The sequence below is a fragment of the Microcebus murinus genome, chromosome 17 (genome assembly GCF_040939455.1).
Source record: "Microcebus murinus isolate Inina chromosome 17, M.murinus_Inina_mat1.0, whole genome shotgun sequence".
NCBI lineage: Eukaryota > Metazoa > Chordata > Mammalia > Primates > Cheirogaleidae > Microcebus > Microcebus murinus.
In genome coordinates, this window is record NC_134120.1 from 58,009,455 (window position 1) to 58,023,654 (window position 14,200).

Genomic DNA, 14,200 nt, shown 5'->3' on the forward strand with positions numbered 1-14,200 from the left:
AGCCTCCATGAAAGTGAACAAGCCGAGGAGTGCCAGTAAGAGTCTGAGGTGATAGGACGGTTTTGGTTATAGGACACTGAAAGCGAAGGGCTTAGTGAGCGATTTCTGGAAGTCTAATTGAGTGTCAGTTGTGTTTGGAGCGGGTTAATATCCTGAGGTGAGATATTAGGGTTACTTTAAGAATGAAATATATGGGTATTGTAGAAGTAGAACCAGGAGCTTCAATCAGCAATTCACAAAGAAGTCATGGAAAATAAGTTCCTGAAGGATTTTTAACAAAACTATTTGGAATACTTGGGGGCACTACAAGAACCCGGAGTGTGTGAGGACCTCAACTGAATGCAATATGCTGAAGTAATAAAACCCACCATGTGTGGTGCACTTGCAAGCCAGATTTTGTTCTAGGTTTCTAGCATCTTTCATCTAATCCTCACGACACTCTTGTGAGAGGGCACTAGGTTTTCCATCTTACAGGTGAAACATTCACAAAGAGTAAATTAGTTAGCTAAAGGTTACAGATACACCTAAGTTGCAAGCTGATCAGTTTATCATTAGACAGATTAAAGTATGAAAGACATAACATCATTGATCTGCCTAGTCCAGGTCTGTGTTCTAATTATACTATACTTTATCTCAAAAGATTTGTTTTGTTTGAGTGTTATTTGTGGGGAAATTGTAACAGAGGTAGCAGAGAACCAGTAGAGATTATTTCTAGAATTCATACTCAAAAGTTTCATCTTTTAAAAGGTTACTTTTATTCAGTTGGGGTAATAATTGTAAGTTTACTGTTACAAGAAGCCTAAAACATAAAAAGCAATATTTGACTTTGTAATGTAAATTATAATGCAAGTTTTCTACATAGATGGATGTCCATGGAAGGATAAGAGAAATCCTTGCTGAGACTATACGAGAAGAATTGGCACCCGATCAACAACATTTATCAACAGAAGATTTGATCAAAGCCCTTAGACGTCGAGGAATCATTGATGATGTGATGAAAGAACTTAATTTTGTTACTGTAAGTAATCTAATAGGAAAAAAATTTAGAGTATGAGTATATGCCCATAACACTGTTTATAGGGTCCACATTTGGGGCCTCTCCTAGTAAAGCCATTTTAAAATAAGGCCATTTTGTCTAGTAATATCCTTCTTTAAACTATAGGCTAGCTCTACCCTTGAGTATAGCAAATAGTATTGTGTATCAGTAAAATCTGAGTTATATACCATATTCCTTTCTGTACAGTGACAAAATTTTCTCTTGTTATTTTCTAGATCTGTAATTTAAAATATGCATATTTTAGTCAAATTAGTTCACCATAAAAAGGTTCTTTTTCACTAAGATAGTTCTATAATTTTTTAGATTAAGCTTATTTTTAAAATAAACATTCTTTTGGGACTATATGATTGACAAATTATAAATTTCTTTAAGAAAATAACTGCATAAGAGCCCTCAAAACTTTTCATACAAATAGGTCGGTATTGAGATGATAGTTGGCCTCTCAGTGCAGTTAGTAAGTAGGCCTTCTTTTGAAAATGAGGCAATAATGAAAAACTATGACCTCAATACCTGGTAATATAATGTAAAAATTGGCTGGACTTCATAATACGCAAGGGAATAAGTATTTTAATACACCATCTTTTTTTGGTTTTTGAGGTCTATGAACTAATTTGTTATAAAAATTGACCCAGTAACGGCTTCTGCGTGTGAATGTCACTTTCTTATTAAAATCAGTTCATGGTGGAATTGCAAGCCAAATGTCATATAAGGTTTAAAGAAAGTTTCACCTTATTTAAGGTGTTAAGGATTTGTTCTTAGCATTCTGTGGATGGCACTGTTTGAAGAAAATTTAATTCCTTAGTATTAGGTTTTAGGAATGACCTGTTGTGTCAGTTGTATCATCTTTTATGCTGGCTTTTATTTTCATTGTTTTGATTGTTCTAGAAAAATAAGTGGTTTTTTTGAAGGGGCCTTATCATATCTACTTTTGGTTCAGTGTTTAGTCCCATTCTTGGCATTTTCTTACTTAACTATAATTTTTGTTTTCTAATTTGTTTTGTTTTGTTTTTTCTGCCTTTCTAGGACAATGTTGATCAAGAACTCCCTTCGTCTCCAAAACAGCCTATTTGTTTTGATAGACAATCAACATTAAAAAAAAGTATGTATTTTTTTTAACATTAACTTAATTGTGGTTAGTAATGAATATTGATGTGCTATAGTGTTTGGTATTTGATAGAAAATGTTTTAATTTTTTTTCCAGAAGCAAATATTTAATTTTTTTGGTTAGTTAGCCAAAAATTTAAAATTCTGTTTTGGATGAAGTATCAGAAGATTTAGCCTATAGCACAGCAGAAGGAAAAGCAGGGATGCTTTTCTCATTTTTAATAATATGTTTCAGTGTTTGCTTCAGCAGCACATATACTAAAATTACAATGATACAGAGAAGATTAGCATGGCCCCTGTGTAAGATTGACATGCAAATCCATGAAGTGTTCCATATTAAAAAGTATAGGTATATATTTTATAGGAACTGCACAGCTTGTTTTTTTAGTGCTAATTCAACAAATAAACTTGCTGAGTTGATAATTAGCTGAGTTTATAATTGTCTGAGTTGGGTTCTGAAGATGAAGAAATGTTGAATAAGAAACAAAAAAGCAAAGGTATACTAGACCTTGTTTGGGTCTGTCTGCCACCTTTCTTGCCTGGAGAAAGTAGCCAAGATTTAATCTCAGAAAAGGATATCATATTATGTATCTATTCTTCCCAGGATGCAAATGATCCTGGTATATATAGCAGTAAATTTGTTACTCTATCTCTTTTTTTAGTCTTTGTTTTTTTTATTTTCTGTCAAATTATTTCCTTATGTTTTTATCACATTCTTTAAGTTATTTGGCAGTTTCCTCATATATATTGCTACACTTTACAGCTAATATTGATCCAACACGGAGGTATCTTTACCTTCAGGTTTTGGGTGGAAAAGCTTTCTTGGAACATCTGCAAGAGCCTGAGCCTTTACCAGGACAAGTTTGTTCAACATTTACTTTATGTTTACATTATCGAAACCAACGTTTTCGTTCTAAACCTGTTGCATGTGCCTGTGAACCAGATTTTCATGATGGCTTTTTACTTGAAGTACACAGAGAAAGCTTAGGTAAGAAACAATAATAAATTGTCATTTAACTGAGTAAATCTTTGTTAGGTTTTATTTTGAAACAACTATAGCAACTTTTGCTATAAGAAGAGATTTATAATGGATATATCTCCCTAGTCTTTGTTTTAATTTTTTTCCCACTGCTCTTCTCAATTTAAACTACTACTTAACTTCTTGCTTTATTCTCTGTTTGCTAATGAATTTTCTCTGAAGATTTTTTTTGGATTTTTAAATGTTGACTCTTTAGTAATAAACACTTAAATACCTATTGTGTGCATAGTACTATACTAGGCAGGTCCTGGGGATATAGTAGAGAATGAGACATGATACTTCTGTTTATGAAGGATGGCCAGGTTTATGATGTTATATAACTTTAATAAGTCATAGTTTAGATTTGAATATATAACTCTCATAATTAAATTTTATGATAATTAATTCCTGTAATTGTTTTAAACTACACTTCTTTCAATAAAGGTATTTTTTACATTTCAGTTGTCAATACAGAAATTTTTATATTATAATATATTTCTATACTAAGCAAAGTTGTAGAAGTATACCTTCAGAATTTTAGATTTTAAGATGGCTAATGTACTACTAAAATTTATTATTTTTTCTCCTCTGAAAAATGTAGCTCCCCTAATGTAGTTAATGGGATAAATTACTAGATTCAATGTGTTATGTTTTTCAGTTTTGTTTAAGTAATATAGTGATAATTTCTGGAGGTTAAGGAATAACGGTAGTTTGGGGATTAATGTGGACATATTTGAAGGCTTTTTATTATAGTAGCATATACTTTAGTTAAGTACTTTTAAAGAACAGTTTTCTCTCTTATGGCTTAGAAAACATTGATATGCTGTAAGTACCTAGATAACTCATTACAATCTTGCCAGTCCTAAAGTTAGTGATAGAAATAGAACTGTACTTTTATTTCCTGTCTTTTGCATTTTTTCTGAGATATTACCAAATTGGGTTTTATGTAAGCTTATTTAGTATACTTTTTAATAAACGTATTCTTTTATGTTGGCTTAACTGAATATGTAGTGTGGCTTAATTTTCTTTGTTTTATATTGCTAGGTGATGGAACTAGAATGGCTGATTCAACAACAATGTTATCAATAAGTGATCCAATTCATATGGTGCTAATCAAAACAGACATATTTGGTGAGACTACTTTAGTAGCATCTTATTTTCTGGAATGGCGATCAGTTTTGGGCTCAGAAAATGGAGTGACTAGCCTGACTGTGGAACTTATGGGTGTAGGTATGATGATTAGTATTATTGTTACTTTTTTGTAGCCAGTTTGTAAATATTTTTTTATGTCTTTAAAATGCCTTTATAAGCCAAGATGGAAATCTGTAAAAACGTTTTAAAATAGAATTTCGTTAGAATTACAATTATACTCTAGCACCAGTTAATCTGGCCTTGTTTTAGGGAATTTTTTTTTTCCTTTAAAATGAATATAGAGGCTGAGAACTGTAGGTCACTCCTGTAATCCCAGCACTTCTATAATCCCAGAACTTTGGGAGGCTGAGGTGGGAGGATTGCTTGAGCCCAGGAATTTGAGACCAACCTGAACAACATAGCAAGACCTGTCTCTACAAAAAAAATTTAAAAATTAGCCAGGTGTGGTAGTGTGTGCCTGTAGTCCCAGGTACTCAGGAGGCTGAGGTGGGTGAATTGGCTTGAGCCCCAGGAGTCTGAGGTTGCAGTGAGCTATGATGATACTGCACTCTAGCCCAGGCACCAGAGTGAGGCCTGGTCTCAAAGAATAATAATAAATAGAATGAATATAGAAATTTTGAGGGTTTTAATTTTTTTAAGTTTATTTGATTAAATATAATGTTATAAAGAAAATTAATATTTTTCACACATTGATTAAATATAAGGCTTAAAGAAAATTAATTCACACACACATACACAAAAACTAACTCCACTCTAGCCCTCCCTGAAATACAGTGCATCCCCATCAGTACCAGTGGTTCTTACAAAACATGTTGTAGGTGTTCTCCCAACCTTTTACAGTTTGTGAGAATTAGAAGAGGTGATAACTTGCTCGATGTTAGTATCAATGAATAGTACTCCTTAAGGGCAGAGATAGTATCTGTCTTATTTACCACTGCCTCCTTGGAATCTTGCATACTGCCTACTCTGTAATATATTTTTGCTAATAAAATGAAAAAACAGAACTTGCCAATATTTTATCCATAACATATAATGGAATTACTTTGGTACTGAAACTTAGTCACAGAGTTAAACCATGCCAGTGGACAGCATAGCCTTAGTAGTTTAGATTTTAATGAGTCAGACCCAGAATTTGTTTAAATAAAAAGTTGAGAAAAACGTTTTCTTATGTAGGAGATCTATTTTCAAAAAAGATACCCAGTAAATTTGTCTTCAAGAATAGGCCTAACATGATAATCATAGTAATGACCTGAAAACAAGCATATTCTGACTCACTAAAAAAATATTAAATAGTTCTGGTCTGAAGTATGTTTGTTTTCTAATTCTTTAAATCTAGGCATGGATTGAAATTTTCGTGCGATGTGATAATGGAAAGGGGTAAATGGGAATACTATAAGTGATGAAGGGTATAAATGCTTTCTAACTTTTTTTTGTATAGATGGAATGAGTGTTAACAGTTGCTTTGACTTTGTATTTAATGTAAGTCTGGTTGGTGTTATACATTTAATGAAAATACAAATTAAGAATACCAAATCTTTTAGGTTAGAAATTTCCTTAAAACATGATTAGAAAGCTAAGAAAATCTTCTTGTTTTTATTTTTTTGTACTTAAGTAAATGCCATTGTAAAAAATAAACTGATTTGGTTCATTTTTAGTATGAATATTAAGTGTGATGTTGAATGTTATCTTTATTTTGTGTAAATGGTAAAACACCAGGTTCTTAAATTATTTTGGCTAGAGTTTGGTTGACTAAATATACATAGTGTTGAAAGCTCTAAAGTTCTAAATATTTGTATTTACAGGCACAGAATCAAAAGTTTCTGTGGGAATCTTAAATATAAAACTTGAAATGTACCCACCACTCAATCAAACGTTATCTCAAGAAGTAGTGAACACACAGGTAAATAATTCTGAGTTTCTTTTTTGTGTGTATTTATTTTCATGGTAGTATATTTACCTACTAGATAAATCCTAGAAAATACTCTTTTCTTTTTAAAGAAAATTGTCATTTATTACTTTTTAGATTAGCACTCAAAGGTTTATAAAAAAGATGAGAAAGAAAATAAAGACAAGATTGTTTTCTTAGGGAAGCCTATAGTCTAGTTTGGGAAATAGAATGAATATTCATTGAAACAACATAAGAATTGCAGAGCTGAAGGGGATAAAGGAGTAGGAGATGACAGTAAACGGTGAGATTTTAATGTTAATTTTACCGAAATTTTTGAGAGCGTGCTGCTCCTGTCATTTCTCCTGTATACTCTCAAGGTAGAAGAGCTTGGCACTTTTGGAATGTGTTTTGAGAGGCTTGCTTTCCGAATTGTACTGTCAGGTCTCTGAGGAATCACTTTTTTCTGGATCTTGTAAGATCAGTGGGTTTCTTCATCCCTTCAAATTGGATTTGCCATACCAGTTTAGTCCTTGCCAGTCCTTAGTTTTTCAGGTTCTGATTATCTGCTGACTTGTTGGGATGGCACTTGTGGAAAGATTCTCCTTGATCACATACTTTAGTTCTGAAATTGTTCCTTTATTCCACCCTGCCTGTTATGTATTCCTTTTATAGATCTGTGGTTACTTAGTTTTAGATGGCTTGACCCTTCTCCCCTAAGCAAATAGTGTCCTGCCCTGTTTCGTTGAAACTTCTGTTCTAAACTCTCATCTCCCTCTAATCTCTAGCATCTGAGATATGTTATGGGTGGTATATATACCTGAAACTACATAGTGGGAATCAACATTGATATTATTTGAATAAATAAATATGTACATGTGTATGTACACACATTTACATATGTGTATATATGAGTCGATCATGGTATTCATAAATTTATATAAGTAAATGGATTCTGTTTTTTTGATAGTAACTTTTTATTTTATTGACAAGTACAGGGGTTCTATTTTTTAAACTTAACATCATTTAATAAACATTTTCTCATATTTCTCTCATATCATTTTTAATGACTAAACCATAAGCTTATTTTCCTATTTCTGTTATATAAATTGTTTCTAATTTTCCAGGCTTTCTCTTTAAAATTACACTATTATTACATTTTTTACATCAAATATTTATTGATCTTAAACAGATGTTAGATGTGCCAGACACTGTTCCAGTCACTGGTGGTATGGCTGTGTATAAGGCAGACAGCTTGCTCTCAAGGAGTTTAAATTCTGGTGGGGAGAAACAATAAACAAATTTGTAAACAAAATATCAGATAGTATGTTTTTTGTTGAGAATGATTGCAGATGATGTGATAGAGTGGTTATTGAGGAGGCTGATTTAGGTCAAGTGCTTAGGGTAAGGAAAGGTCTGAATGGTAGGAAGCAGCAAGCCATGCAAACATGGGTTTTGAACTTCTGGGCAATAGGAACAACATCTATAGCAAAAGGCCCATGGCCAGGTGTGGTGGCTCACGCCTGTAATCCTAGCACTCTGGGAGGCCGAGGCGGGTGGATTGCTCAAGGTCAGGAGTTCGAAACCAGCCTGAGCAAGAGCAAGACCTCGTCTCTACTATAAATAAAAAAGAAATTAATTGGCCAACTAATATACATAGAAAAAATTAGCCGGGCATGGTAGTGCATGCCTGTAGTCCCAGCTACTAGGGAGGCTGAGGCAGGAGGATCACTTGAGCCCAGGAGTTTGAGGTTGCTGTGAGCTAGGCTGACGCCACGGCACTCACTCTAGCCTGGCAACAAAGTGAGACTCTGTCTCAAAAAAAAAAAAAAAAAAAAAGGCCCTATGCAAGAACAGAAGCCCAGTGTGGCTGGAGTATATAATGGGTCTGGGGGTAGAAAATGAAATAGAGGCCAGGGCAGGTAGTTTGCAATGTGATGGAAAATGATTAAAGTGTTTTAAACAAGGGAATAAAAAAATATGCTTTATTGTTTACAAATTTCTGTCTTGGGGGAGAAAAATAAGATCACTTACGACTATTGTATAGAGACTGGATTGTACTGGGATAGATACAGAAACAGGAAAGTCATTAGGTTCTTACAGACAAGATGATGGTATGGCTCAGATTAGGGTAGTAGTAGTGACAAGGAGAAGTCGATTTGTTACATATTTTGTAGTAATTAAGGAGAATGAATAGAAATTAAAAAATTTTTTTCATTTCAAGCTTGCTTTGGAACGCCAGAAAACTGCAGAGAAAGAGCGATTGTTTCTTGTATATGCTAAGCAGTGGTGGAGAGAATATTTGCAAATTCGACCCTCACACAACTCACGGCTAGTTAAGATTTTTGCACAGGTTTGTAATTCCATTAGGAAAGTTTCATGCCTGTATTTGAGATTTACTGTTATATATGTAAATTTCATTTAATTTATATTTCTAAAATATATTTATTCCCCCAAAAAGTTTATTTGTAAAATGTTGGTTTTTGTAATACTCTTTCACTATATAGGTGAGTGGCATAATACAATCTTTGTTTTATTTTGCTTTCAATTTTAATTATTGTATTTTAACCTCTTTCTGAATATATTTCATTTAAAATAAATGAAAATCCATTTTGTTTAACTTGGAGTGTGTCCTTACTTGGTACTTAGAATAATAAATAGTCACTTGTGGACACTTTGCAGTTTATATTAAATTCAGCCCTTGTGTGCAGAACTGAGGTTTTGAACATTCATAGTTTTTTGTTAGTGTTTTTTTAAAAAAACAAGCAGCGTTACATGTAATAATGTATATAACCAAGATCTCCAAGCCCGTGACCAGTGATATTTAACTGTAGCATTTCAGCTATATAGCCCTGCCTCTGTTTTTCCTGAGTCCTAAACCCATTTCTTTCTTTAACAAACGAACATAAAATGTATGGTCAAATCTGTATAATTTTTATAACTTCTGAGAAACCATTCAAATATTTTTTATGTATTCAGCCTCATATAGATAGATGCTTATATATAAATATAGTGTAGTTTTATTTTGACTTATGTTTGTCAGATCCTGTACATTGATCTAGCTTTACCTTACTTTTCCTAGATTTACCACTACAGGCTAAAAGTGGTTCATTTTCTAGGTAGGGAGCTTGGGAATGAGAGACCCTAGTTGGCTACTGGTGGGAATAAAGGAAATGGCTTCTGACTTTTCTGGACATGTACATTGAATGCCTGGGTTGTCAAGGTGGCAACAATATTAGAACCAAGGGAAAGGAGAAACCAATCAAAGTATAACTGGCTCCCTGCTGTATCTAGTCTGAGGTAGACTTATTCATTGCCACATAGTTTCTGGGACCAGAGAGGACTAAGGAAGGGGTGAGGTGGTAGATCAGAGAAATGGCAAATCAAAGAAAAAGAGGAATAATTTGAGATGTTGCTAAGGATATCAAGCAAATGGGATTTTCTTTTAGTAAATATTACTTAAGTCCCTGCCTCTTAGAATTGATTGTAAGATTTGAAGCACATAAGATCATTTAGTCTCATAATAATCATATAAGATTGTCCAGTGGCCAGGCGTTGCCTGTTTTTGTAAACAGTACACAGGATAGAGAAGTGAAGAGTCCAAATAGCAACTTGATCCTGGCAGAGTCTGTATTAAATTGTAGTTTTGATAAGTGCCTTTTTGGTTTGTGCCACCTCTTCCCATGTACACAAAGTACATGAAATGGTTATTTTACTTAGATTCTCAGAGTTGTTTCTTATTGCTGCTTCCTGTATTTGACAAGCTATGTAATTAAGGAACAAGTTACTTAAGGCAGTCAATCTAGTTATAAAAACTATAGGTATAAACCACAAAATTATTATGCATAGTATGAAAAAGAATTTCCAGTGCTTCCAGACCCAAGAGGAAATAAGTTTACAGCAGTACTATCCAATAGAACTTTTCTGCAATAATGAAATGTTCTATATTGTACTGCCCAATATGGTGACCATCAGCCATGTATTGAGTACTAAAAATGTAGCAAAGGTGACTAAAAACTAAAATTTAAGTTTTTAAAATTTTAATTAAAATTTAAATAGCCACATGTGGTTAGTTGCTTTCTTATTGAACAGTACAGGTTTAGAGGTTGAAATACTGAAATTTTTAAGACATACAAATAGCTTATGGGAATATATTTAGGTAATATTAGAAATACTGCTGTAATGAAATATATGTAAGTGGCCCTTTCACTTTGCCGTATCAGTAACTATGAAATTAAGGAAAATATGGGCTTTGGTAATATTTTCTATTTATTTATTTATTATTTATTTATTTTGAGGCAGAGTCTTACTCTGTTGTCCAGGCTAGTGTGCCGTGGCATCAGCCTAGCTCACAGCAACCTCAAACTCCTGGGCTCAAGTGATTTTCCTGCCTCAGCCTCCCGAGTAGCTGGGACTACAGGCATGTGCCACCATGCTCGTCTAAGTTTTTTATATATATATTTTTTAGTTGTCCAGCTAATTTCTTTCTATTTTTTTAGTAGAGATAGGGTCTTGCTCTTGCTCAGGCTGGTCTTGAACTCCTGAGCTCAAACGGTCCTCCCACCTTGGCCTCCCAGAGTGCTAGGATTACAAGAGTGAGCCACCAAGCCTGGCCTGGTAATATTAACTCTAAATAAATGGTGGACAGCCATCAGAGACCTTTATATGCACGGTAGTTATTCAGCACAAGCACTAAGATAGATCCTGTATTAAGAATGTAAAACTTTCTAAAATGTTTTTCAAAATTTTGCTTTCAGTTGACTTAGTTAACAAATTATTTCCTGTGGATCTGTTATGTTTGATACCCTAATAGAAACAATGTAAAAATAAACTTATATCATTGTTATTTTACCAATCAGAAAAGTTATTTGTTCTGTGCGGATATATATTGTTAAATTCTGTATGGTAATACAAAAGAATACTTCAGCTTGGAGTCCCTCTCCCTTCCTTACCTTTCTGTCCACCCTTTTCTCAGGGTAGTTCTTACTGTCACAGGCTTTGGAGTCAGACAGCTCAGGGTTTGAATCCTAGCACTGTTGCATAATAGCTGTAGCTTCAGTTTTCTTCAGCTATAAACTGAAAATAGATGTTATGAGGATTAAAAGAGAAATTATATGCATAGCAGTTGGCAGCCTAGTGTTGGATGCAAAGTAAGTACTCAATAAATGGTATCCAGAATTATTTTATCTTACATTAATGTATTCTAAAAAAAAAAAGTTAAAATTGGGGATGATTAGTCTGTCATAAGTAATATTTTCCCCTTCTTCCTCTAGGATGAAAATGGGATAAATAGGCCAGTTTGTTCTTATGTTAAACCACTTCGAGCTGGACGGCTTCTGGATACTCCAAGGCAAGCAGCAAGATTTGTTAATGTCCTTGGTTATGAACGAGCCCCTGTTATTGGAGGAGGAGGTAAACAGGAACAGTGGTGCACTCTGCTGGCCTTTCTCTGTAGAAACAAGGTATCATACACACATAATAGAACTAAATATCAGTACATCATAGTTATTCTGAATTTACATTTGTAAAAAGATACCTTAGAAAAATGAACATACAGTTGGCCCTCTGTACCTGTGGATTCTGTATCTGTGGATTGAAAGTATGTTTTAAAAAACCAATAAAAGGTAACAATACAATACAAATAATATAGTATAAACTGTTTACATAGCACTTACATTGTATTAGGTATAAGTAATCTAGAGATAATTTGAAGTATATGGGACAATGTGCATAGGTTATATGTAAATAATATGCAATTTTTTATAAGGAACTTGAGCATTGACATGTTTTGGTATTCATTCATTCATTTATTCATTTATTTTATTTTATTTTTTTTTTGAGACAGAGTCTCACTTTATTGCTCAGGCTAGAGTGAGTGCCGTGGCGTCAGTCTAGCTCACAGCAACCTCAAACTCCTTGCTCAAGCAATCCTCCTGCCTCAGCCTCCCAAGTAGCTGGGACTACAGGCATTCGCCACCATGCCCGGCTAATTTTTTGTATATATATATTAGTTGGCCAATTAATTTCTTTCTATTTATAGTAGAGACGGGGTCTCGCTCTTGCTCAGGCTGGTTTCGAACTCCTGACCTTGAGCAATCCGCCCGCCTCGGCCTCCCAGAGAGCTAGGATTACAGGCATGAGCCACCGCGCCCGGCCTTATTTATTTATTTTTGAGACAGAGTCTTGCTTTGTTGCTCAGGCTAGAGTGAGTGCCGTGGCGTCAGCCTAGCTCACAGCAACCTCAAACTCCTGGGCTCAAGAAATCCTTCTGCCTCAGCCTCCCGAGTAGCCAGAACACAGGCATGCACCACCATGCCAGGCTGATTTTTTTTCTATGTATTTTTAGTTGGCCAATTAATTTCTTTTTATTTTTAGTAGAGATGGAGTCTCGCTCTGGCTCAGGCTGGTTTTGAACTACTGACCTTGAGCAATCTACCTGCCTCGGCCTCCCAGAGTGTTAGGATTACAGGCGTGAGCCACCGCGCCCGGCCATGTTTTGGTATTCAAAGGAGTACTAGAACCAATCCCCCACAGAATCCCACAGATATATTTGGATGAGAAATTGACTTGTCATTAGATTGTGTCTTAAACACAATTGAAAAACAAACATTACTTATCAAAAAAATTATTTTGATTTTTTATGTCCAAGTGGTAATTCCCTAAAGTTGTGTATATATATAGAAACTTTTTTATTGCAAACATAGTAGGAATGGTACATATTTAAAATTATTACATAAATATTGATTTTGTAAAATAATCCCTCCTTTCATTCACTATTTTAAAGAGCTCATCTTAAAATAGAAGCTTGAAAATTCTTTAAATTTAAAATATTTTTATTGTACAACAGTAAATGTGAAACTTGGCCCATAATTCTATTCCCAGTTTATCATTTCTTTCTATATTTTTGTTTTTATTCTGTATATGTATTATTTATTCCATAATTATAATTAATATATAAATAAAATTTTGTATCATGCTTTATAACTTAACATTATATTACATTTTTTCATGTGTTGCTGCAGTCTTTCCATTTTTAATGGCTGTTTAAGTTTTCTTGAGTCAATATTACAAAATCTACTTAACTATTTCCCTCTTGTAGGAACTGTTTATTCTGGCCAAGTTTTTCTTGCTTCCAATTATATTTTGTGAATGAACTTTTATATTGAATATTTACTTTTGAATTTTTTAGTATAAAAATCTCATAAATTATTAGATCTAAAAGATTAGCTACTATGTTTTTGTAAAGTGAGTTAAATATAAAATGCTATATTTCATTACAATTAATTTTTTAAAAACAATATAGAGCCAATAATGTAAATTTTTTGGAGAAAAAAATTATCCTTCATCCTAACAGTCAACTCAATAGTTATTTTTGGCCGGGCGTGCTAGCTCACACCTGTGAATACCACACTTTGGAGACTGGGGCAGGAGGATTGCTTGAGGCCAAGAATTGGAGACCAGCCTGAGAAACATAGTGAGACTCCCATCTTTACAAAATATTTAAAATTTGCTGAGTGTGGTGGCATTCTCTTGTAGTCCCAACTACTTGTGGGGGGTGGTGTGGGGGCAAAGTGAGAGAATTGCTTGAGCCCAGGAGTTTGAGGCTACAATGAGCTCTGATCATGCTACTGCCTTCTAGCCTGGGCAACAGAGCAAGACCATGTCTCTGCAGGGGGAAAAAAGTTATTTTTGCTTTTTCATATTACCTGTAGTTTTCCTATACTTAAATACATGTCCTTACATAATTGAAGCCATACTGTTTAATATTTTAGTAATTTTTCATAGACCATGTCAGATATTTTCTATTGTAAAGTCTTCATAATTTTTAGTTTATTTTTTTTTATTTTTTTGAGGCAGAGTCTCAATCTGTTGCCCAGGCTAGAGTGCCATGGTGTCAACCTAGCTCACAGCAACCTCCAACTCCTGGGCTCAAGTAATTTTTTAAAATTGTGAAAGTAACATAAGCATATTAAAGAGAATTTGG

General features: G+C 33.9%; 1 protein-coding gene and 1 non-coding gene across 4 annotated transcripts in view; both read left to right on the plus strand.

Annotated features, from left to right (window-relative positions):
* Window positions 1–14,200, plus strand: part of CEP76 (centrosomal protein 76) — a 32,162-nt gene that overhangs the window by 323 nt on the left and 17,639 nt on the right. For 2 of the 3 annotated variants that reach the window (XM_012746052.2, XM_012746051.3), the window contains exons 2-8: window positions 863–1,018; window positions 2,081–2,156; window positions 2,925–3,149; window positions 4,224–4,409; window positions 6,134–6,231; window positions 8,441–8,569; window positions 11,490–11,678. In XM_012746052.2, coding sequence (XP_012601506.1) covers window positions 863–1,018; window positions 2,081–2,156; window positions 2,925–3,149; window positions 4,224–4,409; window positions 6,134–6,231; window positions 8,441–8,569; window positions 11,490–11,678 — 1,059 coding nt within the window. Of the gene's footprint in view, window positions 1–862; window positions 1,019–1,606; window positions 1,655–2,080; window positions 2,157–2,924; window positions 3,150–4,223; window positions 4,410–6,133; window positions 6,232–8,440; window positions 8,570–11,489; window positions 11,679–14,200 lie in introns of those variants that run through there. The other variant, XM_075993703.1, reaches the window with a different exon arrangement.
* On the plus strand, window positions 2,396–2,502 carry LOC142861760 (U6 spliceosomal RNA). The gene has a single exon (XR_012912913.1). It is a non-coding gene; the product is annotated as a U6 spliceosomal RNA (small nuclear RNA).